Genomic DNA, 26,938 nt, shown 5'->3' with positions numbered 1-26,938 from the left:
GAGATCAAATAATAAGGTGTTACATTTTATCCTAACTGCATTCGTCTTCAGTAATGCACGTTACCTGCACTGTCTGGTAGCAAGGCTATGCACATGTCAGACTTAGTCCACATGGGAACCCAGCAAATGGATGGGGGGACTTCTGCCCGCTGGCATAGCCGTCTGCAAACTGGTGGTCTCTGCCTTCCTAATAGCAGGGAAGATTGTTAATGTTCTAGGGCTGTACATCTTGGGGTTCTCCAAACACCCCACCAGTGCCATACTCTCTCTGGGTGACAGCTTTGCTCAATCCAGGGGCTCCACTCACCTTCCGTCCGCCATGCCCATCTGCCCCAGTGTCGTGTTTGCCTCCCCTGCCCACAGCGTGGCACCAGGTACACACCTGAACAAAAAGTCTTCTTGCCTTTCCCAACATCACCCTTGAAAAAATATATTTTTTATTAATTGAGATTTAATATATATCATTCCATAGTTCAATCACGTCAAACACAGTTGTACAGTTGTCACCACAATCAGTTTCCAAACATTCTTTCTCTACATGGACTCCTTGAAATGAAATCTCTCTCACACACACCCTACCTCCACTGTAGCCCCATCGCCCCCAAACACTTACTCTGTTTGCTGTCTCTTTGGTTCATCAATCCTGGGTTCCATATACCGAAAAATGGAAAAACATATAACACCACTTCAAGAGGGTGACCTCCAGTGACATAACACCTCTGAGATACACCCCTGTATGACCTACAAAAAACCAAACCAAACAATACCAAAAAACACAGAAATACTTGGAAATCAGACCCAGTCCAGCCTGCATCATAAGGGAGTGGGTTTGGGTCTACCGACAAAGTTTTAACCGTTCAAGTCAGACTTCGGCCTTTGCTTTTCTGTGCTCATTTCTCCCAAGCACTCTTTAGTGACCCTGTTCCTCCTGTCTCTCGATTTTAGGCAGGGGGAGTTCTCCGAAGGCTCAGTTCCTATGCCGTTCCACAAATGACTCTTGAGTTCCCACTGTCATCCATCTCCTTTGCACGCCCGAGTCTCACGATTTAGGCTCTGAAACTAAACCCTCCTTCGACTCGGATTACATGGGTTACAATCCTTCGGTGACTGATGACAACACCCATTTTGAATTCACTCTTCTCATGTGTGTGCCACATGACGGTAACTGCTCAGAAGCCAGATGTCTCAGTCTCTCATGTTACGATAAAAAGCATTCCTTTCTGTCCTTGGAGCCCTGGTGGGGTAGTGGTTATGCGTTGGGCTGCTAACTGACAGCTCAGCCGTTCAAACCCTCCAATCGCGCCGAGGGAGCAGGAGGAGGCTTTCCACTCCCATAAAGAAACCCACAGGGGCAGTTCTCCCCTCGCCTGTGGTGGTGCTGTGAGTCAGAATCCACCAGATGGCAGTGAGTTTGTTGGTTGGTTGCTTGGTGACTTGGTTTCTATCCTTTGTTCTTAGACATTCTTAAGTGATTTCATCACAAACTGCCAGGAAGTATCCGTCTACCTCCCTTCATAATCAGGATAATGAATGGACTCTGGAATCGCGAGCGCGTTTGAACCACCAACCTCTTGATCAGTAGTCAAGCACTTAATCATCCACGCCACCCCGGAACCCCTGCTTTTGGCTGAGAAAGCTGTGGGGGGCGGGGTTGAGGGTCAGTCAGATGCTCTCGTTTGGGGAGCAGGGTTTGAGGGGCCTGGCAGAGCCCTCCGGTTGGAGATGCCAACAGACAGTTGAATGTGCCAGACTGAAGCAGTGACCACTCCTGGGATGAAAGGCCGCCCACTGGGAGAGGCATGTAAGGAGGAGCATGGCTAAAACAGAACCCAGATCCGAAGACAGCTGCCTTGGGGTGCTGTGTCATCAAAGGAGCCGGCGGTTTGACGCAGGGAGACCAGACTACAGACCCCAGTGTGTCACCTTAGTGGAGCCTGTTTCCTGCACAATAAAATGAATGTAGGAAGACATAACCTTGGGGGCTTCCTGTGACAGTGGACAGGATAATGTCCACAGGGTATCCGCACATCGGCCTTCCTTCCGTGAGGGGGAACGGCAGGCGGTGGTTCCGGACCTCGGGGCCCAGTGGGCTCACTCCCATTGTGAACTTCCAGGAGGGTGACCTTTGGTCTCCAGGACTGTTGACCGACTTCCCGCCTCTCCCTCTAGCGGTGCCCACGTGGCTGAAGAAGCCCCAGGACAGCCAGCTGGAGGAGGGCAAGCCTGGCTATTTGCACTGTCTGACTCAGGCCACGCCCAAGCCTGTGGTCATCTGGTACCGAAACCAGATGCTCATCTCTGAGGTGAGAAGGAAGCTGGGGGAGGGCAGTGGGGGCCTTCCTCCAGAGGCTGCCCCCAAGGAGAGGCTGGTACGGGTTCAGGGTTCAGGCGGAGACCTCCTGTGCTCGTGTCCCCCGCACGCAGGATTCCCGCTTCGAGCTCTCTGAGAACGGGACCCTGCGCATCAACAGTGTGGAGGTGTACGACGGGACTTGGTACCGCTGCGTGAGCAGCACCCCGGCGGGCAGCATCGAGGCCCAAGCCCGCGTCCAAGTGCTGGGTGAGCCGACCCGGGCCAGGCGGGGGCAGTGCTGTGTAGGGGCTTGGGGGCTGCACAGAGGAAGGGGCAGCAGAACCCAAGGCCAGTGGGCCTGCCCTCACTGCCTCAGTTGCCCCTCTCCCCCTCCCCGCCTTCTCCTGAAACAGAGAAGCTCAAGTTCACGCCCCCGCCCCAGCCGCAGCAGTGCATGGAGTTTGACAAGGAGGCCACAGTGCCCTGCTCAGCCACGGGCCGAGAGAAGCCCACGATCAAGTGGGTTCGGACAGGTGGGTGCCGTGTGGGCGTGGGGACAGCAAAGGTGGCCTTCGGACTATGAGTACCCAGCACCGTGACGGGAGCTAGGAAGACCAGGCACAGAGGTGTCCTGTTGTCCAGTTCAGAAAGGAGCTGGGCCCAGCAGGACTCCAGTTACAGCACTGGGCAAAAATATCAGCTGACTCAGGGTACCCAGTGGTGGGTCCAGGCAGGACAGGGCTACACACCAGATCAGGTGCCACCAAGTCCACCCCGACTCGTGTTAGCCCCGTGGGTGTCAGAATGGTGCTTCACAGATTTTCAAGGATCTTTTTTTTTTTAAAGAAGTAGTAGATCACCAGGCCTGTCTCCCGAGGCACCTCGAGGTGCACTTACCTTACACCTCTAGCTTTTTGGTTCACATTTGAGTGTTCAACTCATGCGCAACACCCAGGGACTCCCCAAATAGCACGGGGCTCCTTACACGTTTTGAAAGAAATTAGATCCATCATAAGGAGCCCCCGGTGACGTCGTAGTGGTTAAACACTGGGCTGCTAACTGCAAGGTCCGCAGTTCAAAACCACCAGCTGCTCTGCTGGAGAAAGACGGGGCTTTCGACTCCGGGAAAGAGTGGCAGTCTCAGAACACCCACAGGGGCCGTGTTGGCAGCAACTTGGTGCAGTGAGTTTGGTTTTTCAATTTTCCTTTTGGTGGGGCAGTGGTAAGTACTCCCTTACGAGCCTCCAGGTCAGTAGTGTGAACACACCAGGTGCTCTGTGAGAAGGAAAGCCCAGGAGCTCTGCCCCCAGGACCTTGACCATGTAGGAACCCTGCGAGGCAGTTCTAGTCTGGTCTATGGGGAAACCAAGTGGGCACAAACCCAAACCAAACTCCCTGCCATCAAGCCACCCTGCTGACTCACAGAGCCCTTTGTGGGTTTCCGAGACGGAAACTAGAGACAGGAGTAGAAAGCCCAGTCTGTCTCCCTTGGAGCTGCTGCTGGTTTCGAACTGCCGACCATGCCGCTGCCAAGCCAGTGTGTAACCACTACCCCACCCGGGCTCATCAGCAAGCAAAAGCAGACCCATAGCCCTACTACCTGTTTTCGTTGTGGGGACGGCTGTGCGCTCTTGGATGCATATCTTGTTTTCCGTGGCACTTTTTTGCAATTTTCATTTCCTGAGTTTACACAAGTCAAACCTGCTTATTACAGAGAGAGTAGGAAATGCACCTAACAATAGGGAATGCTAGATCTTTCTTTACCTAGCATTAGGGAGCCTGTCCCACTTTTTAATACGTATTCTGCATAATCATTAGTTCTGATGATTATAATAATACTCCAAGGATCTAATTCACTGTGATTTATTTAAACACTCCCTACATGTTGGAGACTTGAGTTGGTAACCATCCTTCATATATATATGTATGTATATATATATGTTAGCCATCCTTTAAAATTTTTTTGTTTTTCCTTTATTGCTGTCATAAACATCTTTAAGCCAAAGATTTTTCTGGACTTAGATTTATTTCCATTGGGAGGGATTCCCAGAAATGGAATAATTATGTGTAAAAGGGTGTGCAGTTTTACAACCCGTAATGCACATTGCCAATGTGTTTAAAATTTTTAGGGCGTCAGGCCAGTTTCCAGAGTGGGAGAGGAGAGTTGTGGGTGCTTCAGGGGAAGCAGGCAGGCTCCGCTCAGTAGTCTGTGAGTCTCCTGGAGAGGCAGGATCTGAGAATGGGCCTGAAGCCGGTAGGTGGCAGAGAGCAGGAAGCTTCCAGGCAGGAGCAGCCTTGGCAGTGAGCATGAGAACTGAGGCAGGCCCCCTTCAGAAAGTGCAGTTTGGCAGAAGTAGAAAACCACACAGGAGCGCAGAAAGAAGGGAGGCTGGGAAATTAGAAAAGGGATATATAAGGAGGGGCTCCTCCCATGCGCTGGGGCCCTAGTGGCATAATTGGTTATGCCTGGGGCTGCTACCCTCAAGGTCAGCGGTTTGAAACTACCAGCCACTCCAGGGGAGAAAGAGGAGGCTGTCTACTCCGTGACAAGTTACAGCCTCGGAAATCCCAAAGGGCAGTTCTGCTTTGCCCTGTGGGCGGGCTAAGGTCAGAACGACTCCAGGGCAGTGACGGTGTGGTTTTTATCCCGTCCCTCGGTGGGACTCTGGGGTGGCATAAACACTTGACTCTTAGCTGGTAACCAAATGGTTGGCAGTTCAGGTTTACCCGGAAACACCTTGGCAGAAAGGGTGGGACAGCTGCCAGTCAGAGCTGGGCTATGTTTTGCGCAGTGGTAAAGTTTGAGTCGAGGTAAGTGAAGTGGGGTCATTGCCAGCCACCCCTGTAACCTTGGTCTACCCCCAAACAACCCTTGCCCCCCTTGCAGATGGGAGGAGCCTCCCAGAGTGGGTGACGGACAACGCTGGGACCCTGCACTTCTCCAGGGTGACGCGTGGGGACGCTGGCAACTACACATGCATCGCCTCCAACGGGCCGCAGGGCCAGATTCAGGCCCACGTCCAGCTCACTGTGGCAGGTGAGGCTGGCAGGGCTCACTCCGATGGTGGTCTCCTCCCTGACCCCAGCCCTGTTACTCACAAACACCCCTTCCCGCCCAGTGTTCATCACCTTCAAGGTGGAACCCGAGCGCACGACCGTGTACCAGGGCCACACTGCCCTGCTGCGCTGCGAGGCCCAGGGCGACCCCACACCCCTCATCCAGTGGAAGGGCAAGGACCGCATCCTGGACCCCACCAAACTGGGACCCAGGTAGAGTACCCCCGCCACCCCTCACCGCATGCCCCTTCCAGCCTTGCCCGCTACCCCTGCAACCTTGTGGCCTCTTTGCCGGCAGGATGCACATCTTCCAGAATGGCTCTCTGGTCATCCACAACGTGGCCCCGGAGGACTCAGGCCACTACACCTGCATCGCCGGCAACAGCTGCAACATTAAGCACAAGGAGGCCCCCCTCTACGTTGTGGGTACGGCCCGGGACGGGGGTCCTGCACAGGAAGGGGTGGGCCCCCAGTTCTCATGACTCTGTCTTGGCTGGGTCCTGTTCCCGGAAGGCTCTTCCATCTGTTGGCAGGGACAGGGGAGTGGTTAGCTCTACCCTCTCCACCTGTGACTGCACAGGCTCCTATTCTCTGCAGAGAGCTGTGCTGTCGTCTCAGGAATATTCCACAGCGGTGGCCTGCCTTCCGGGGCCCCTGACCCAATTGCACGGAGCCCTGGTGGGCGGCGTGAGGTGGGGTTGGGGTACACAGGCAGGATGCCTCCCCTCCCCGCCCCTGTGGCCTACAGGCCCAGAGAGGGTGTTGTGTCCAGTGCCAGGCTTGAGGACCTGGGGCTGGCTGCTCCTGCTGATCAGCTCTGTGCCCGTGGGTGCTATTCCCCCGGGGGCAGGGACTGGTTTCTGCATCGGTGAGGGGGGGTTGTTTCCATGAGAGCCCCGCAGACCTCACGGGGTCAGCAGCATAGCTGCTGTCCTAGACCAAACATGGCCAAGTTCTACGTGGATAACAGCAAGGTGACAAGGCCCCTTGGCTGACGCTGTTGGGGGTTTGGGAGTTGGGGATCCTGCCTGGTCTGCCCCTTGACTCCTCTCCCTCATTTCCTCAATGGCTGCTGGGATCTCTTGCGGTATGACCCTATGGCTCCCAGAGGCCATCCAAAGCCCCCAGACCAGAAGACCCCCATAAATGCATCAATAGAGGGGCTTGCTCTGTGTGGCCAGAGTCGGGGAATCCAAAGCAGAAGTTCCCCAGGGTGGCTCCCCAGGGCCCGCCTGACAATGCTGGTTAGGAGCCAGTGTGGGTTGGCGGTGGCACCTGACAGATGTCCTGGCTGGGTGTGGTGAGGCCCGGCCAGAGCTGCCATCTGGCCCTTGGCAGATCCTGGTGAAGGTTTCTTCCCTGGCCTGTCTGCCCCGCTAGGCTGTTGGAGTGCCTAGGACATTTCCCAGGGTGGGGGGTGGGGAAGGTTGGTAGAGCAGTGGGCGCCTGCTGCCCCCGCCCCCTTCTCCAGCCCTTTCTGTGTGCTCTCAGACAAGCCGGTGCTGGAGGAGTCGGAGGGCCTGGGCAGCCCCCCGCCCTACAAGATGATCCAGACCATCGGGCTGTCCGTGGGCGCTGCCGTGGCCTACATCATCGCCGTGCTCGGTCTCATGTTCTACTGCAAGAGGCGCTGCCAGGCCAAGCGCCTGCAGAAGCAGCCCGAGGGCGAGGAGCCGGAGATGGCCTGTCTCAATGGTGAGCGCCAGCCGGGAGGTGGGCTGGGGCAGGCACGCCGGCTGTAGGATGTGGGTGTTGACTGGGTCCCGGGACTCTGGCTTCAAAGCAGCCGGCACTGACTTCGCCCAGGTGTGGTACAGGGACGCAGGCCCAGGCTTCTGTTGCACCCTGTCTTTCCCCTTATCGTCCACCACCCCACCCTGGGACCCCCTGACCATCTCCGACAGGTGGATGGGGGCCTGCCCCTCCGTCCTGAGACTATCCCCTAGGCAGTGTAGTTTCGGCATACAGGAGGCCCCACGTGGGTCAAGCTTGCCCCACGTCGGGTTGAAACCAGCTGCGTCCTGGGGACCCTTCTATTTGTGGAACAGCCAACCTCTGTGAATCCGGGGAGGCCATCTCTGTTCTCATACACACGGCCCTCTTCGGGGCAGAGGACACTCTGATGGCCACTGGTTTTAGGGATAAAGGCTTACAGTCTCAGAAACCCACAGAGGCAGTCGTACCCCGCCCAGCAGTGTCCCCGGGAGTGCCGTGATGGGGGCCCACCCTGGCAAAAGGGAGAGGGGGAGAACCGAGGTGCCCGTGGCGACCCGAGTCTCAGCTCTCCTCTCAGCACACCCGGTGCCTCTTCTCCCCAGGCGGGCCTCTGCAGAACGGGCAGCCCTCCACAGAGATCCAGGAAGAAGTGGCCGTCACCAGCCTGGGCTCCAGCCCAGCAGCCACCAATAGGCGGCACAGCACGAGCGACAAGATGCACTTCCCCAGGTCCAGCCTGCAGCCCATCACCACGCTGGGTATGTTGACTGGACTATGGCTGCCCCTGCCGACCTCCGGGCCATCGGGGTGTCGGGGGCTGAGCCATGGCTGGTGGCAGCCTTGAGCCCCTGAAATCTAAACTGTCTGGGCTGGAGGGGCACATAGACGAGAGCTTCCAGTCCAGGTGTCCCTGAGGCTTGGTCCTCGTCCACCTGAGCAGGGTTTGCCATTCCCTGCTGAGTAGTTATGCATTGCGCTGTACCCCACAAGGTCAGCCGTTGGAAAGACGGGGCTTTCTCCACCCGTGAACACTTACAGTCTTGGCAGCGCACAGGGGCCAGTTGTCCCCTGTCCCCTCGGGTCTCCATAAGTCGTCATTGACTCCACGGCAATGAGTTTGGTCTGGGTTCTACCTGTAGGGTTACTATTCACTTAGTTTTTTGTTTGTTTGAATTGGCTCCTTGGGACTTTGCTTCCTTAAATAAGGTTCGCTTCCCTTTAGGGAAAATGGGAGAAGTTATGGTTCTGTGCCAGGTAAGGTTTTCCCTGGTACACAGTAGAACATGTAACTATTGACATGTTTACAATGTATCCCCCCCATCTGGAGAAAAACCAAATTTGGTGACTGTTAGAGACCTGGGAGGGGGCGGGGGCAGGAGGCGGGAAAGAGTTAGCTCCTGGTCACACCGCAGATCCAGGGCTCCTGCCCCGTCCTGGGTGGGGTGCAGCACCAGACCCTCCTGCTCTCAGAGGATGGCCAGGCTGCTCGGTCCCATGCACGGATGGCATGGACTGCTCAGGGAGTGGCAGCCGCTGACTCTGCCCTGTGCCCGCAGGCAAGAGTGAGTTTGGAGAGGTGTTCCTGGCCAAGGCGCAGGGCCTGGAGGAGGGGGCGGCCGAGACCCTGGTGCTTGTGAAGAGCCTGCAGAGCCGGGAGGAGCAGCAGCAGCTGGACTTCCGCAGGGAGTTCGAGATGTTTGGGAAGCTGAACCACGCCAACGTGGTGCAGCTGCTGGGGCTGTGTCGGGAGGCCGAGCCCCACTACATGGTGCTGGAGTATGTGGACCTGGTATGTGGCCCGCGGGGAGCGGGCAGGGACAGAGGGGCTGGCACCGCAAAGCCTTGCCAAGGCTTTGGCCTGCTTGCGACACCTCACCCCACATGGCTGCCTCCCTGGCCGTCCTCCCCAGGAAGTCGGAGTCATGTCGCACGTGTCCCTCCCCAGGGCTCACCCACCACCTCTTGCCCGTCGGCTTGCCGGAGCCAGCACCCCTTTCTCCCAGCACCCTGGTCCCCAGCGTTAGCTCCGTCAGCAGCCTTCTTCTCCACCAGGCTTCCTTTTCCAGACCTGCCCCTCAGCCTTCACCCCCAACTCCTGGGTCCCCTGGCTGTGTGTCTGTCTCCTTACCCAGCTCGGGGGGCTGACGCGTCACCTCCCCGTTTCTGGTCCCGATGAAATGTCTCGTGAATTACTTTGCTGTCGTAGTTTCCCCATTCTTTTATGTTCAGTGCCGTAAGGACAGACGTGCAAACCAACCCTACCTGGAAAGCCGAACCCGGATTTCCTCTGGGGAGGGGGAGGGGGACCATGTGTTCCTTTTGGCTTCCTGGGAGCAGTGCCTGGCATCCCACCTGCTGGGTGCTCCCCTGACGGTGGGGGCAGCAGGTCTCCCTCCTTTCCTTTCGGTTTAATTCCCCCTGGGTTCTCCACATGGGCAGGTGGGGGCCTCTCACCCCAGGGTCTCCATGACCACCTGTCCGGTTTGAGGCTTTAGGGTTGGTGGGCGGCTCTGGACCAGCAGTGATACTTGCTTCTCCCATAGGGCGACCTCAAGCAGTTCCTGAGGATTTCCAAGAGCAAGGATGAGAAGCTGAAGTCACAGCCCCTCAGCACCAAGCAAAAGGTAGGGGAGGCAGGTAAAGGTCGGCACCAAACCAACAACCAAACGTCACTGGCATCGAGTCGATGTCCACTCACAGCGACCCTAGGACGAGTTAGAGCTGCCCCTGGAGTTTCTGAGCGCGCAGCCCTTTGCCAGAGCAGAGAGCCTCATGTCTCTCCCGCAGAGCGGCTGGTGGTTTCTAACTGCTGACCTGGCGGTTTGCAGCCGAGCACATCACCATGACACCTCTAGGCAGAGCGCTGGTATGAAAACAACAAACAGAAAATGTTTTCTGACACCTAGCAACCCTATACAGGGTTAATTACAGGAGCAGGCAGCCTCCTCTTTCTCCCTCAGAGCGGCATGTGGGTGTGAACCACAGACTTTGCCACCCAAAATCTAATGAACTCTCAGCGCCCCTGGGCGCCCTGCATTCACTTGCTGCCCCTCGTGGGCCAGGCCCTGTGGGGCACAGGGACGACAGGGACCCGCTGGCCTGTGTTGTGGGGAGTAACGAACGAATCCCAACTCTAAGGGACCCTGGGTGATAGAGTAGAGCGGCTCCCCCGGGTTTTGCAGGCTCGGGATGTTCTGCAGAAGCAGGCCCCCGGCCTTATTCTCCGTCCTAGGGGCCAGTCTTTCAGTTAACAGCCGAGCGCATTCCCGCCGCACCCCAGGGCTCCTTGCCCCCACTCTGTGGATGAAGAAACTGAGGCTGTAAATGGCTTTGTGCTGCTCATTCCCAGTCCTGTGGAAGGAGGACTCTTCACTGCCTCTGAGCCTAGGCAGCTGCTCGCCAGCAGCCTCGGGCAGGACATGCAGGCAGCCTGGGCCCTGGTGGACGGGGCTGGACGGGGCTGGCCTGCTCAACTGGGCTGGGTGTGACCCTGAGCGTAAACTGCTGGGAATGAGCTTCCGGTTTCACCTTTTGTGGTTTTCACGCGTTTGCTCTAGGACCGTGAGCTGCCAGCCTTTCTTTCCTGTTTCTTTTGCCTCTGGGGAAAGGGTTGCTCTTTGCACCCAGCCCGAGCCGAGGCGCTGAGGGTGAGCAGTCCCAAGTGGGAACGTGTAAAGGGGAAAGCTTCTTGATGCCTGGCTGGCACTCCTCCTGCAGGTGGCTCATGCCCAGGCCATCCCTCTCACCTGAAGTGCATCCGTCTCCCCGGGCAGTCTGCTTCTAGGCAGGAATGCTGGGCAAAACTTGATGGGGGTGGGGACCCTGGGGGAGCAGGGGAACTCCAACAGCTCGGGTCCCCTCCTAAGTCACCCTTCTTTATCGTCCAACCCAGGCCAGGACCCTGAGGGCAGGCAGGGCAGGGAAGGGGGCAAGGCTGTCTAATCTAACAGGATACTAGCCCCTGGGCGGCCCTGGATCTCTCTGGGGAGGCAGCTTCATATCCTTGGGGCCAGCTCCCTCCATTACAGGGACCTGGCCCCAGGTCACACCGCACCCCCCTGTGGTAGGGGCTCTATGGGCAGTGGCTGCCACTGTGAGCCACAGGCCAGGCCATTATTCCAGCTGTTCTAGGTGGGATTTCAGGTCCCTGGATGGCAAATCAGTCCACAAATGTTGACTGAGCCGGGCCCAGCCCTCAGGGATTGAACCAGACTGTCCAGCTGTCCCGAGGTCACTGTGATCCCCGGGCAGCAGGGGCATGCAGGCAGTTCACAGTCCTGAGCCTGCCAGCCTGCAGGGGAGCAGTAGGGTACCTGCAGTGACTGTCAGCCACACGGGGGAGGACGCAGCAGAGGTCTAGGAGGGTGGGCAGAGGGATGTGGTTAACAGTCGGTGCCCCAGTGGAGGAAAAGCCATTTGCTCTGAGTCCAGTTCTCAAGGAGAGGAAGTCATTGAATGGCAGGAAGGGGCTGCTTCGGGAAGGGGGGCAACCCCGAGGGCTTCTCCGGCCCACAGGAAGTGGGGGAGTCCATTCAGCTGAGAGCCATCACCATCTTTGCTGACAAATCCACCCCACACTGCATGGCCGTCGTCTCTGCAGTGGGACCAGGGAGCCGTAGAAAGCAAAGTGGTTTCCGTACTTCCCGAGGACAAATGGACCAAGGGAACCGGATTCCCAGAGGCCTTGACGTTTCAAGCATTGGAGCCCGGGGTCACGGTCAGGCCGTCTAGTCGAGCCCTTCCCCTTTTCTGCATCATGATGTCCTCTTTCAGGGACTGGTCTCTCTCGACAGAGTCTCACCACCCTTCCCTCTAAAAGGCATCCGGTAGCGCTCTTCCAAGACCCACCCGGGTGTTCTTTTGTCAGACCACCGGACTTTTCGCGCACCAAATTTACCCATCAATTTTTTATCCATCTCATTTTTCACTGTCTCACTCTCATATATATATGCATGAAAGTTTTTATTTATATTTGTATATATATGGCGACTGGAAATACCATGGCTGGGGTCAGGCACACCTCAGTCCTCAAAGTCTCAACCTTGATCTTCAACGCTGTAAATCAGTGGTTCTCAACAGGGTCCTCATGGGATGGTGACCCCCCAACCATAACATTATTTTCGTTGTTACTTCATCACTGTCACTTTACTACTGTGATGAATCAGGCGACCCCTGTGAAAGGGTCGTTGGGCTCCCAAAGGGGTCGCGACCCACAGGCTGAGAACCGCTGGTTTAAAGAGAAGAGACGCTAGGCCTCCAGGGAAGCAGACAACTTCATGGTTTCCCCCAGAGCGGCTGAGGGGAAAATGCCACCCCCTCCCCAGCGCTCCTTAGCGCACGCACACACAGAACTCTCTGATGCATTCAGATGTTTCCTTGAACATAAAAACATAAACAACGCAGAGCCTGACCTTCTAAATAGCCTCGACCTCCTAGGTCGCAAACACTTCGGGGGGTTCCGAGAAACTGCAAATCCCCACCAAAGAGAAGCTTGTCATGTTTTCCCGGTGCCAATAAGAGCTGCCCTATCCCTTTGCATTCTGAGGGCCCTGGGGGGACAGAGTGTGGAAAAGTTACCTTTTTAACGGGAGGTGGAGTAGGCGGCCGGTGCCCCTTGGCCGGTGGGAGCTGGGAGGAGGATGCTGTGCTTGGTGGGGTGGGTTGGCGGGAACCCAAGCTTTCCAGAGTAGCAATGGGAGGTGGCAGAAAGCAAAGCCCCGGGCCCCGGCTGCTGCTGTCATTGTAGGTCATGCTTGTGAGAGCGGCTGGTGGGAGGGTGGAGGTTCTGACGTTTCAGGGTTCCCGGCGTGCTCTCTCCCCTGCGCACAGCTGAGCAGCAGCCCCTGCTGGCACACCTGGTGCACGGTGCCTCGTGCCCCCAGATGCCAGGCAGGAAACAACGCCTATTGTGTGAGAAGCTCAGCAGTGTCACAATGGAGAACTTGGGCAAGCCCTTGGGGTGCTCAAATTGAGGAGGAAGGGGTGGGTCTGGATCGAGTCTAACAGAATTCTCTTCCTCGGTCCTCCCCGCCCAGCCGGTCTTTCCAGAAGCACTGCCTCTCCGGAAAGCCAGCCAGTTAATCCCCTGGCCAAGTCCGCACGCTGCTCCGCCCTGGGCTGGCGGCAAACTCTTTTTGGGAGCCTCCACGTGCCAATCAGACACAACCAGGGGTTTTGACGCCTGTAATAGGGTTGGCTCTGCTTAGGATGCCCACTTCAGTGGCCATCTGGCTCTTCAGTGACATTTGAGGCAGGCTGAAGTGACATTCGGGGGCAGTGTTTGAGGGGATGGGGCTTCACTCTGTCCTGGAGACCTAGAGTGGAACTCAGCATCCAGGAGGGGGCTCAGTCACCTAGGCAGATGGTCCTCAGACCCTTTCTTGACTCTCAATGGGCCAAACATATGTGGATGGAAGCTAATTCTGAGGGTGTCATTCATTCGGCACCCGTGCTTGATGCAGGCGCCACACACAGGCCTGGTGGCGGGCCCATCAGCTGGGGACAGGCAGGTACTGAACACTCCACTTCACCGGTTCTCAACCTTCCTAATGCCGAGACCCCTTCATACAGTTCCTTGTGTGGTGGTGACCCCCAACCATCACATTATTTTCGTTGCTACAGCATCACTGTGATTTTGCTACTGTGATGAATCGTCATGTAAATATCTGATAGGCAGGATATATTTTCATTATGATAAACCGAACATAAGAAAGCATAGTGATTTCTCACAAAACAACATGCAATTCTATAGTGTGAAACATGTATCTCTAATGACAGATCCATGAAATGTTGTCTTGAAGCATGGTGAAGCATGGGTAACAGTCTTCACGCGGGGTACCCGTATGTGGGCGTATCTGCATGTGGATGGACCCCTCTGGAGACGGATAGAGGAGTGGCGTCTCGGTTCCTCAGACCATCGGAAATATGTGTTATTCCGATGGTCTTAGGCGACCCCTGTGAAAGGGTCCGACCCTCAAAGGGGTCAAACCCACAGGTTGAGACCCGCTGCTCGGTCCTGCGGCATCCTGTTACTGATCTGTCTGAGCCTATTGTTGGCAGCCACTGTGACAACCCTTCTTGTCTCACTGCCCTTCGTGTTCTCCGGGGACTGGAAACTCGTTCAAAGCACCTGGAAATCTCGCTGCACTTCGGCCCCAGCTGATCTGTCCGTTGTCCTGGCTGTCTCGGTCCTTTCCCCATTCTCCGTCTTTCTGAGGCACCGATGATTCTTGGACCTTTCCGCTTCAGCGTCCCACTTTCCTGTGGACGTTGGTCCAACACACAGTCATTTTCACTGTGACATCCTTCAGAAAGGGGTCCTTGTGCAGCAGATACGCACAGTGCAGCGTGCCGTCTGATCTCCCGACCGCTGCTCCATGAGCATGGATTGTGGATCCGAGCAAGCTGAAATCCTCGAGGACTTTGGGCTCATCATCTCCTCGTGAGGTTTTACCTGTTTGGTCCAGTTGTGAGGATGAGGGTCTTCTTGACACGGAGCTGTAATCCGTACGGAAGGCGCCATCCCCAATCCTCACCGTCAGCCAGCAGCGCTGTGCCACCGGCAGCCGACCCTCACAGCTAAGGAAACCCGGTGGGGTAGCCCTTTGTGGGAGTCTGGGTCCATTAGAGAAACAAATCCACAGAAACTCATATATAAGAGAGTTTTATATACAGGGTAAGTTCACATCAAGAAAACATCCCAACCCAGTGCTGCCCAAGTCAAACATTCACCCATATGTCCGACACCAATCCAAAAAATCCTCCTCCATTTCATAAAACACACACAATGACACCGACTGCAGGAGGAAAGCTGAGTCAGTGAACATGTAAGCTTCTCAGTGCTGGCAGGAGTCTCCACACTGCTGCTCCTGCACCCAGGGCTGCATCTGGGTAGGTCCATGTGGCTTCTCTTCAGGGATGTCTTGCAGGAAGTGAGCCTTGCCAGCTGAAGCAGGGAACTGGCTAAGGCAGCTGCAGCCTGGTCCGACCATCACAAAGCAAGAGATCTGAGAACCAGAAAGGCGAGGCTCACTGAGCCATTTATCCCTCTGCCCTTCAATTAACTCCGCATGAGTGTATCAGCCAGGTTGGTACAATAAACTAACTACCTCACCCTCTTCCCTGAGAGGGAACCCCAAGTCGCAATGGACTTTGGGGGAACAACAGCAGCAAACTATATCCCACCAGCAGGTTGTGCCCCACGTTCAAAAAACCCCCCGCGTAGGCCTGAGCCTGAGAAGCAGCTGCCCTTAGAGCAGTGGTTCTCAACCTGTGGGTCTTGACCCCTTTGGGGGGTCGAATGACCCTTTCACAGGGCTCGCCTGATTCATCACAGGAACTGTATTAAAGGGTGGCAGCCTTGGGAAGGTTGAGAATCACTGCCTTAGGGCAACCCCACGTTCTGGCTCAGCTTCTCTGCCAGCCTGGCTGTGACCTTGGGGCCAGGTCAGTGAGGTGGTTCTGAGCCAGCAAGGGGTGCTGAAGGGCTACTTCTGTCCTTAGCAGCCCTACCTCTGGGCTCCCCCCCCCACCCCCTTCCCCTTTTTGAACCCGAGGAGCACAGGATTTGAACCATGAGTAAATATTCTCAACCCACTCCTGTCAGGGTGGTAGACAGGGTAGGCCTGGCCCTGTGTGTTTCCAAGACTAGTTCTTTCTGGGAACAGAAAGCCTCATCTTGTTTTGCTCTTGGAGCCACTGGTATTGAACTGCTGACCTTATGGTTAGCAGCCCAACACATAACCCACTGGGCTACCAGGGTTCCATGTAGAACCATGAGGCATATCCTCGCTCCCTCCCCCCAGGACCATTTGACATCAGTTGGAGCAGACTTGAACTCTGGCATTTGCATTTTGAGTCAGTGGCCCCTGTGCATCTTCGTGTGCAAACCAGTGACATTAGTGTTTGGCTGCACTGCTCTGTGACTGCTCTGGTGGTGGGGGGGGTGGGACATGGGGGGCTGCTCCCAGGTGGATCCCGAAAAGACCGTAGCCAAAGAAACACACTAGGGCCTATAACGGGTTAAACCACCCCCTACAGCAGTGGTTCTGAGCCCAAAGGGGTTGTGACCCACAGGTTGAGAACCACTGCCCTACAGGTTGCTTCACACTGCACCTCTGCTGTGTTGTTATTAGATCCGTAGAAATGTCCCGGGTCACAGAGAGGAATACCCCCCAGTCAGCGGTCTGTCAAGCTCCCTGAGGCCTCCGGGCTGGACCACACCTTGTCTGGTGGCACCTTGTCTGGGACACGCCTGGCCCCCCTCTCAGCATGACTCTGCCTTGGCATAGTTCTTGGTCCATTAAATGGCATGCAGTAAAGATTGAGTCATAGGTGTTCCATATACCCCAGAAGGCTGATAGAGTTGAATGGTGATAATCTTGAATAACTGTTTGCCAGAGCAGAAAGCCTCATCTTACTCCTGCGGAGCCGCTGATGGTTTTGAACTGCTGACCTCGCCTTGAGGTTAGCAGCCTAATACATATCCCATTACTCCAGGGCTCCTCTCAGAAACCCACAGGGGCAGTGATCCGCATGGTTGGCCAGTGAAACCACCAGCAGCTCCTCAGGAGGAAGACTGGGCGTTCCCTCCTGTCAGCAGTTGGCATCTCCGAAGCCCACTGCCTTGAGAGTCGGCAGAGTGTCTGTGCTCACGTCTGGGGAGCTTTTCTGTTTGCTTTCAGTTTAAAATAGAAGGCAGAGGTTGCCTCGCTTTCTCCACTCTGCTGCTAACTTCCCTTCAGGGGCCAGCTTTGTGTGTAAACATCCGCACATGTATATACACACACACTATGTATGTATACCCAGTACTTCAAAAGTTTCGTGGAAAAATTCCATTAAAAACATCATTTTATTGGGGCCTCTTACAGCTCTTACAACATTCAATTGTATAACAAGCATATTCGAACATAATGTTGCCATCATTTCCAAAACAATTTCCTTCTACTTGTGCCCTTGGTATCAGCTCCTTTTTTCCCCCCTCCCTCTCCCCCACCCCCGCCCATCCTCATGAATCCTTGACCAATTACGTATTGTTTTTATCATTTCGTATTTTACACTGTCTGTTGTCTCCCTTCCCCCACATTTCTGTTATCTGTCGCCTTTGGGAGGGGGGGGCTATATGTCCAATCTTGTGATGGGTTCCCCTTTTCTCCCCCTTTCCTCTTCCCAACCATCCCCCTACCCTCATGATATCGCTACTCCCACTGCTGTTCCTGAGGGTTAATCTGTCCTGGATCCTGTGTGTCGGGAGCTCTTACCTGTACCAATGTGTGTTCTCTGGTCCAGCCAGATTTGTCAGGCAGAACTGGGTCGTGGTAGTGGGGGAGGAAGCGCTCAGGAACAAGAGGAATGTGTTGGTTTCATCGGTTCCATTCTCTTTCCATTACACTTTCCCACAAATCACTTGATGCCCTCCGTGTGTGTGTGTGTGTGTACACCACACATCTATTTACACAAACTTCAGGATAAAGAATCTACAAGGAGGTGAGCTCTGCTGACTGACCAGTTTGTTTTCACTCAGCACCGGTCACTGTGTCCTCGGTCCCCACCCTCTGGGCCACTCCATTAAGCTAGCCCTTTCTTTCTTTCTTCTCTCTTTTTAATTTTTTTAATACTTTTATTTGGGGCTCTTACATCTCTTATCACAATCCACACATTCTTCCAATGTGTCAAGCACATTTGCACATATGGCGCCATCATTTTCAAAGCATTGTTCTCCCACTTGAGCCCCTGATATCACCTCCCCATTTCTTACCCCTCCCTCCCCCGCCTACCCTTCTCCATATCTTACATCGTCCTCCATCGCCCCATTCATCCCCCTGGGAGGGAGTTCTAACCTAGCCCTTTCTGAGTGGCACAGTTTAATGTAATCACATCCGGTAGTGTAAAGGTTATGCGTTGGACTGTGATCACATGGTCAGCAGTTCAAAACCAGCAGCAGCCGCGAGGGAAAAAGACTGGGCTTTCTACTCCCTTTGAACGCTTATGGCCTCAGAAACCCCCAGGGGACCGCTATGTGTCAGCTGACTGGATGGCAGTGAGTTTGGAGACCCTAGGAGGCGGGTACCAACACCACGCCCAGCTGGCCTGGAGCCACCCTCAGGTTGCCATGGTAACTCTGACTCAGGGCCTCCTGTGCATCCCACAGGACTTGTGGAGGGGATGGTGGGTACCTGCCCCCTCAGTCCTGGGAAGTCCTGACAAGCACCTTCCTTCTCTCTAGGTGGCCCTGTGTACCCAGGTGGCCCTGGGCATGGAGCACCTGTCCAATAACCGCTTTGTACACAAGGATCTGGCCGCTCGAAACTGCCTGGTCAGCGCACAGAGACAGGTGAAGGTGTCGGCCCTGGGGCTCAGCAAGGACGTGTACAACAGGTAGAAGCCAACCGGCCGGGAACTGGGTGGGGCAGCAGGAGCAGGGTCAGAGGCCTGCTTAGCCCCCAAATGGAGGAGCCAGGAAGGACCAGAACCTTCTTGTCCTCTTTCTCAACATGCAATGAAGGTGCTTCCAGCCTGTGGGCCCCAAGTCCCCAAAACAGGAGCTCCAGGTTTCTCTGTTACTGTGACACGCCATCCAGTGGCGCTCGAGTAGAACTGCCCCGGAGCTTCCTGCCCTGTCATTTCTGTGAAACCAGCCTCCAAGTCTTTGTCCCCGGAGTAGCCTAGTGCTAAGCCTGGCACCCCTCTTAATCACGCCCCTATGCCACAGAGGCAGCCCCACCTCATCGCCACCCCTCTGGTGGGACAGAGTAGAGCTATTCCCTGGGATTTCTGTCACTGTCGATGTTGACAGATGCAGACAGCCTCATCTTTCCCTCGGAGCAGCTGGTGCATTTGAACCTCTGACCTTGTGGCTGATTAGCAGCCGGGCGTCTAGGCCACAGCACCTGGTAGGACCCCGTACCCTTGCGCATACATTTCGCTGATCTTCTCTCTTGCATGGTGCATTTCTTTTTGGTTGGCTGGTTTAATGTTAGCATTTAGCCAAAGTCTGATACTTAAGGGAATCTCATAAACCATCCAGCCCTGTTTGGGAGTCTCCCCCTGTCCTCCCCGTGCCCACGAGTGCCCTGTAGAAAGGTGATGCCCAAGCCCAGACCTGGGATGGTGCTGGGTCCCCAGGCTGTGTCACTCACCTTCCTCCCCGTGCCAACGTGGCCCTCTCCTGCAGTGAGTACTACCGCTTCCGTCAGGCCTGTGTGCCCCTGCGCTGGATGTCCCCCGAGGCCCTCCTGGAGAGTGACTTCTCCACCAAGTCGGACGTCTGGGCCTTCGGTGTACTCATGTGGGAGGTGTTCACCCACGGGGAGATGCCCCACGGTGCCCAGGCAGATGACGACGTGCTGGCAGGTAGGCGCTTGGTTTCTCGGGGCCCGACCTCACGTGGTGTCCAGGTGGAGTGCTTGCTCGGGGGCCCTAAGGCCGGTTCTGCCCGTCCACCGGCCCACCAGCCTCAGGGCTGGAATTCAGGTTGCAAATAGAGCCAACCACTTGGTAACACACTGAAATACTTTCCTGTTGCTATGGGTTATTGGGTCCATGCTAACTCATACAAGCCTTCCAGCGCACGACCCCCAGAGTCTCTTAAGAGTCCACTTTTTCTCCACCGGAGTGGCTGGTGGATTCAAACCGCTGACCTCTTCATTAGCAGCCAAATACCTCAACCATGGTGCCACCAGGGCTCCTTAAATACTTGGACCCTCCAGCCACTCCCATGCATTGGCTGGCTCCTGTGCCTACTCAAGCCTTGCCCTGCCAGCCAGAGTAGACGGGGTGGAGGGAGTTCATTGCCCTTCTTAGGCTCCTTGGGGCAGCGCCTCTGAGGCTCCCTCGCATGGCTATTCTTAGGAACTGCGGGCTCCACAGAGTGGGGGGGATCCATACTACATACTGGGCTAACCATCTTCCCTACAGATCTGCAGGCTGGGAAGACTAGACTCCCGCAGCCTGAGGGCTGCCCTTCCAAGCTGTACCGGCTGATGCAGCGGTGCTGGGCCCTCAGCCCCAAGGACCGGCCCTCCTTCAGCGAGATCGCCAACGCCCTGAGAGACGGCGCTGCCGAAAGCAAGCCGTGAGGCACAGGGCTGGCCAAGCTGTGCCTCAGGACGGCGTGGGCAGGGGAGGACCTTGTGAGGGCTGCCTGCAGCATGATGGGGGAGCTCCCCATCCTCTTCAGCCCGCAAGGGGGGCCCCCTGCCCTGCACAATAGAAATTGCTGAGGCCTGGGCAGGGCCTGGGCTTCCTCTTCCTCCTCCCCCTCTGCACCCCTCTGGAGATCTGATTCAGACCCAGATTGGGAGACCAGGTCTTTGGATGGGCAGTTCTCTCTACCCTCCCGCCCCCAATCAGGGCCAGTGTGGGTGCCTCAGGTAACCCTCCGTTTTCACCTGGGGACGGCTAGTCTGGGAATGACCTACGTGTGGGAGGGCATCCCTATCTATATATACTCAAGTTCCTGGGTAGCTACGGGCACACAGGGCCAAGGGGCCTTCTGGTACACAGCCCGCACCTCAGGTTCTCAGCCAGGATGGCGGAGAGCCCCACACCTGAGTCCTCCCACCATGGACTTGAGCACACGGGCCCAGGCCGGGCCTCCTCCTTTCTCTCGTTCCCTCATCCTAAGTGCCTGGCAGATGAAGGCGATTTCAGGAGCTTTTGACACTATATAACCCGCCCTTTTTATACGCACCATGGGCTGCTTTTGTATGTAAACTGCAGTGTGGGGTGGGTGGGCATGGGAGGCAGGGGTGGGCCCCGAGCAAGGGCTCATGGCCCCTGCCTCACACTTTTATTGTTGTTTTTTTTTGTTCGTTCGTTTGGGTTTGTTTTCTTTTTTCATTATTATTATTTTAACACCCGCTGCTCTCAATAAAGAAGCCTTTTATACAACCTGCTTCTGACGCTCATTCCCTGCCGTCGGCCACGCGTGGCACCCTTCCTTCTGCCTCTCCATCAGAGGGCCCGCCCCTCCGTGGACAGGACCAGCTGGTGGGCACTGTCTCAGTACTCTCTCTGGTGGGAGAGCCGTGGAGATTGTGGGCTGGCAGGAGGCGAGGCTCCCTCCTGTCCTGTTGTCACCGCCTGCTGCCTGTTCCCTTGCGCCAGAAATGTGAGGGGACATCCAGGGGAGGAGAAGGAGTTGATGACAGACCATCTTTTGAGTCCCTTTAAGACTCCAGGAAAGTGCGGGAGTTAGCAGGTGTAAGCTAGCAATTTCACGTCACCTTCTTCGGGCCTGCTCAGCCCTCTGCTGCTTTCCAGCACCCCCCCACCCCACCTAAAGAAATAACTCCTCGGGGAAGGGGGTGTGGGGATGAGGAGCTGATGCCAGGGGCTTGAGTGGAGAGTAAATGTTTTGAGAATGATGAAGGCAACGAATGTACACAGGTGCGCTTTATACAGTGGATGTTTGTATGGATTGTGATGAGTTGTATGAGCCCACCCCAATAAAATTTAAAAAATAAAGAAATGACCCCTCACCTCTAAGACTGTGCCAGTTCCTCCCAGTCTGGAGCAGACTCCTCAGTAAGGACCAGAGCTGGTTCTCCAGCACGCACCCTGTACCTACCACTGGCTGGGTGCTTAGCAGGGAAGCAGGGAATTCCCTCATTTCATCCCTACCACTGCTTTCTTAGCCAGAGGGAGGGGGGTGGGGGTTCACATTTCACAGACTAGGCAGTGGAGGCTCAGAGAGGTCAAGGAGCTTGCCCCAGATCACACAGCTAGCAATTGAAGTGTGTGTGGGGGTAGCGGGGGTGGGGGTGGGGTGGCCGGAATTGCAACCAGTATTTGAAGAAAAAAAAAAAAGACAACATAAAAACTGCTACATATTGTATACTATCAGAGTAATTGTACACTGTTGCCTTGCAAGATTTTGTTCTGTTTGATACAAATAGCTGCAATAGTAGGAGTTCTGGTGGCATCGGAAATGTTAGGAGCCACTTAGTGGGTTACACATTGAGCTGCTAGCCATAAGGTCAGTCTCTGAGGCCACCAGTCCAAAGATGAGGCCGTCTACTCCTGGCAAGATTGACAGTTTGGCAGCCCAGCCGGTGTCTGCCCTACAGGGTGGCTAGGAACCAGAACCGGCTTGATGCCATTGTTTGTTTTGGGGGTTTGCATTACCATATGGGGTTATCTGTTAGTCAACTCTTAGATAGCCATGCTGCCTAAGAACTTCAGGATCAGTGGCTTACAGCAGGCATGTTATCTCTGTTCTCCCCCAGCAACTGGCAGGCTGGCAAGGGCTGGCTGATGTGGGCTGGCCCTGGCAGCCTTCAGCTGGTCCAGGCTGCAAGTCTGGCTTAGGTCTCGAACAGCGGCAGAAGCACAAGAGGTCAAACCACGTGGCACACGCAAGCACGTGAGAACCGCAACCTGTTAGTATGTCACTGGCCAGTCACATGTTGAAGCCCAAATCAATGTGGTGGGAGAATCCCTGCAGAACCATGGTCAAGTGTACCTGAGGGAATTCCAACACGGTTGGTTATGGCGTTGGGATCAACCATCTGAGGGCCCAAGGTGCAGTCTAAAAAGGATTTTTTTTAAATCATTTTATTGGGGGCTCATACACTTATCACAATCCATACATCCATCTGTTGTGTCAAGCACATTTATACATTTGTTGCCCTCATCATTTTTAAAACATTTTCCTACTTGAGCCCTTGGTACCAGCTTCTTATTTTTCCCCTCCCTCGTGAACCCTTGATAATTTATAATTTTTTTTTTCATGTCTTACACTGCAGTGTTACCTTTTACCCACTTTTCTGTTGTCCATCCCCCTGAGAGGCGGGGGTTATAGGTAGATCATTGTGATTGGTTCCCCCTTTACCCCCCACCTTCCCTTTACCCTCCTGGTATGGCTACCCTCAATACTCGTCCTGAGCGGTTCATCTGTCCTGAATTCCCTGTGTTTCCAGTTCCTATCTGTACCAGTGTACATCCTCTGGTCTATCCAGATTTGTAAGGTAGAATTGGGATTATGATAGTCGGGGGGGGGGGGAGAAGCATTTAAGAACTAGAGGAAAGTTAAATGTTTCATCATTGCTACCTCATCTCCCCCGAGACCCGTCTGTAAGGAGATGTCCAGTTGCCTATAGATGGGCATTGGGTCTCCACTCCATACTCCCCCCTCGTTCACAATGATGTAATTTTTTTGTTCTGGGTCTTTGATGCCTGATCCCTTCAACACTTCATAAACACTGGTGTGCTTCTTCCATGTGGGCTTTGCTGCTTCTGAGCTAGATGGCCGCTTGTTAACCTTCAAGCCTTTAAGACCCCAGATGCTCTATCTTTTGACAGCCGGACACCATTAGCTTTCTTCACCACATTTGCTTATGCACCCACGTTGTCTTCAGGGATATGTAGGGAAGGTGAGCATCATGGAATGCCAGTTTAATAGAACAATTTTTTTGTGTGTTGAGGGAGTACTTGAATAGAGGCCTAATGCCCATCTGCAACCTTAATGCTAAACCTATAAATATATGTACATAGATCTATTTCCCCATAGTCATATATAAATATATTTACTTATATACATGCATATATTTAGACCTCTATAAATTCCCTAAAAAGGAATTCTTACTGAGAGTCGTGCTAAAACAAAACAAAAATCCCTTGCAGACACCACTGGAGGTTCTTAATCATGAAATCCCCTATTCACTTCTGACCCTTTATCTGAGCCCGACATTGCAGTAACTTAATTAGCCCTGTTTGGCCTCATTGTCCTTCAAAAGCTCCATCACTGGACTTGCAAGATAGTACCGCCCTCCAGGTTCCCAGGCTGTTTCTTCTCGCCTAGCGAAGGCCTTCCTCTCCTCTTACTGACCCAGCTCTCTATGATTCGGAGCAGAACGGTCCCGCAGGATTTTCTTGGACACGATCTCGACAACAACACATGGCCAGACCTTCCATGGTTGGGGGTGTGTTCAAATGGTCAGCGTCACGGCAACCGTCCGGCGCAAACTGTCCACAGCACTCAGAAAGATGGCTCTTCCCCTAAGATTTGCTTCTTGGCCTTCCCACCTGGAAACTCATCCTAAGTGGCTGGACCTCGCCCTTCAGGGAGGATGGAGCCCTGGTGTAGTGGTGACATGGGGCAGCTAACCCCACGGTCAGGAGAAGGATGATGCTTTCGAAGTCCCTTAAAAAGCCACGGGCTCCCAAACCCACAGGGACAGTTCTACCCTGCCCCACGTGGTTGCTATGCACGTGAGCCAGCTTTATGGCAGTGAGTTCTGGTTCAGTGCAGACTGTTTCCAAAGCGCAAGTTCCGATCCAGTCTCTGTGGCCAGCTCTAAACCCACTTTGCACAATTCTTAGGGGACTTTTCCCTCTGCTCTCCTCCCCGGGCCCCTGGGGGCACTGTTGGGGAAGTGTTGGGCTGTTCACTACAAGGTGGGCAGTTCCAACCCCAGCAGCTCCGCCGGAGAAAGATGAGACTAGATTTTTCTCCTGGGAAACCCTACACAGGTTGAGTCGGAATTGACACGAGCGGTACACCCATGTTCTCTCTCCCTATCCTGTTCCTCCAAGGCCACCCCCCCCCCACCCCGTTCCCATTCATGGGGCTGCTGTTTGGGCAACCACCATCCTCATCCAAACATCCTAGTTCATGCCCAGCCTGGTCCGCTCCTCCCCTTGCCCCACAGCCAGTCACTAAGTGGGGTCTGCTTCTGCTGTTGCTTCACTGTTAGGGGGAAATGGATATAGGACCAATGAGGATTGGGGGCCAAGCAGATGCTTGGCTCATGTAAAGCAAAACATTCAGTCCTCCAGCTCCTCCCCCTCCCCCCCCTCCAACCCCCATTCCCTTTCATCAGCAAGCACTCTCAGCATTTAGAAAGCCACTCTCCAGACTTGTCCTAGGCACGCTGGCTCACCCTGCAGCTCTGTTCCCCTCCCTCTGATAAGGCCTCACCACCAAGGCCCCCTTTTTGGGATGGGCCTGCCTGGCCTCTATCCTTCTGATTGGACCTCTGCCCCTTACATCACTCAGCAGATATTTATGGAGTGCCTGTTGGGGCTGGGAACCCAGGGATGATTAAAATCCGATAGGATCTGCCTACAGAGGCCCTCTCCTCTGGCCCCAGGTAGCTGCCAAATTACATGTCCTATGCACACACCTGATCACATCGCTCACAACACAGTCGGTGACCCCCAGGGCCCACACAAGCTTCTCCTGCTCCCATCACATCTCCCTCCCGGGATCTGGTTCTGTACCAGGAGCTCAACAAGCACTAAGCACCCAAGGGAGCAGCCTGAAAGAGAAGGCCAACTGGCACAAGAGGCACAAGAACTAGGGGGTCGCCCTGCCCCCTAGCTGGGTGCTCGTGGGGGTGCCAACTCTCCCAAGCTCCCCTTGGTGCCCACTACAAGGAGGGGGTGGGGACTTCTGCCGTTCATTCAGGGTTTTCAGTTAGGGGTGGATGGAGCTCTGAGGTGACTGGCTGTGGGGCATTGGGTGAAACTCAGCAGCAGCCTGGCAATGAATTCTCCCCAAGCAGGCCTTCCTCTGGCTGGGGGAAGTAGAGTCAGGCAAGGTGCTGAGCGAAACAACTGTGTTTTGTTAATGTAGTCGGAGACTAGAGAAACTGAGGGGGCGGGGCAATCTCCGATGGTCTGGAAGCTTACAGTGCCCTTGCTTCGCTGATGGATCTGAGCTGGCTAGTGAATGTGCACTAAGCACCCATTAGGAGGTGCGGGATGTTGACAATTATCAGCGGGTTCTTGGGCCCAGAGTGTTGTCCATGGGGCTAAGGGACGCTTCTGGCATCCTCAGGGTATCTCTGGCAAGAGGGAGGACAAAAGCACAGGAAGAAGAAAAGATAAGGGGTAAACCAAACAGTCTTTAAAACGCAGAAGGGAGCGAGTTCCTAGATGGGACCCCAGAGGACAAGCAACAAAAGGACACAGATTTAAATGGTACCTAAGTGAATTGGAGCTGTTTTTTTTAACGTGTCAAAGTAAACCATGTGTTGCTTTGCATGAACCTGAATCATTTGCTTGGTCTCCAGTCCTCATCGGTCCTATATCCACTTCCCCGTGAAGCAAAAGCCAAACTAGATCTGAGGGCCACTCTGAGAGCCTTGGTGACTGGCTGTGGGGCCAGGGGAGGAGGACTAGGCTCTGCATAAACTAGGATGCTCCGAAGAGGGTGGAGCCAGGATTTGCAAGTGAGGATCCGAGATGGGCTGCATAAAGTACTGCTAACCACAGTTACCATGTTAATTCTAAGGGACAGAGTAGAATTTCCCCCATGGGGTTTCTCAGGCTGTTTTTCTGTATAGAAGCAGACTGCCCCATCTTTCTCGCCCGCAGGGGAGCTGGTCCTGGGTTCAAATTACTGACAGGCTGGCAGACAAGTACCCCAAACAGTCTTCATGTATCTTTAATGAGTCGCAAAGTCACACACCACCAACCCGCCCGCCCCCCCGCAAAAAAAAGAAAGAAAAAGCCAAACTCACTTCCATCTAGTCAATGCTGACTCACAGCGACCCTACAGGGGAGGGCAGAAGCTTATGAGAGAAAGAACCCCATCTTTCTCACATGGAGCAGCTGGTGGATTCGAACCACACATTTAACCAGGGCTCCTTGGTTAAATCTGGAGTCTCAAAGGGGAAATCTTCAGAGGCCCAGCAGGAATAAGATGCTAGGGTGGGATTGCTGCTCACGCCAAAAACACATCCCAAGCACGACTTGCCGCCTCCCAAACCCTTCCGGGACCCATTTCTCTCTTTGATGTGTCCTTTCTCGGGAGCAAACACAATCCATATGCTCAACTACCTGTCACTGAGAGCGAGTTAGGAGACGAGGAAACAAAACCTTGAAAATTAGGCATTTGATGAAAAGCGTATTAAATCATTACTATAC

At 54.7% G+C, this 26,938-nt stretch overlaps 1 protein-coding gene across 1 annotated transcript in view; it reads left to right on the top strand.

Moving 5' to 3' along the window:
* The window catches only part of PTK7 (protein tyrosine kinase 7 (inactive)), a 74,989-nt gene extending 54,033 nt beyond the window's left edge, over window positions 1-20,956 (top strand). The window contains exons 8-20 of the mRNA XM_075555070.1: window positions 2,170-2,303; window positions 2,425-2,560; window positions 2,707-2,826; window positions 5,181-5,330; window positions 5,413-5,563; window positions 5,649-5,776; window positions 6,842-7,045; window positions 7,669-7,824; window positions 8,623-8,855; window positions 9,610-9,690; window positions 18,291-18,442; window positions 19,239-19,417; window positions 19,982-20,956. Coding sequence (XP_075411185.1) covers window positions 2,170-2,303; window positions 2,425-2,560; window positions 2,707-2,826; window positions 5,181-5,330; window positions 5,413-5,563; window positions 5,649-5,776; window positions 6,842-7,045; window positions 7,669-7,824; window positions 8,623-8,855; window positions 9,610-9,690; window positions 18,291-18,442; window positions 19,239-19,417; window positions 19,982-20,142 — 1,985 coding nt within the window. The 3' untranslated portion in view covers window positions 20,143-20,956. The remainder of the gene's footprint in view (window positions 1-2,169; window positions 2,304-2,424; window positions 2,561-2,706; window positions 2,827-5,180; window positions 5,331-5,412; window positions 5,564-5,648; window positions 5,777-6,841; window positions 7,046-7,668; window positions 7,825-8,622; window positions 8,856-9,609; window positions 9,691-18,290; window positions 18,443-19,238; window positions 19,418-19,981) is intronic.
* The last annotated feature ends 5,982 nt before the right edge of the window (window positions 20,957-26,938 follow it).

This window comes from Tenrec ecaudatus, chromosome 7 (assembly GCF_050624435.1).
Source record: "Tenrec ecaudatus isolate mTenEca1 chromosome 7, mTenEca1.hap1, whole genome shotgun sequence".
NCBI classification, from domain to species: domain Eukaryota; kingdom Metazoa; phylum Chordata; class Mammalia; order Afrosoricida; family Tenrecidae; genus Tenrec; species Tenrec ecaudatus.
Note: the sequence above shows the minus strand (reverse complement) of the source record. Positions and strands in the feature narration are given on the sequence as shown.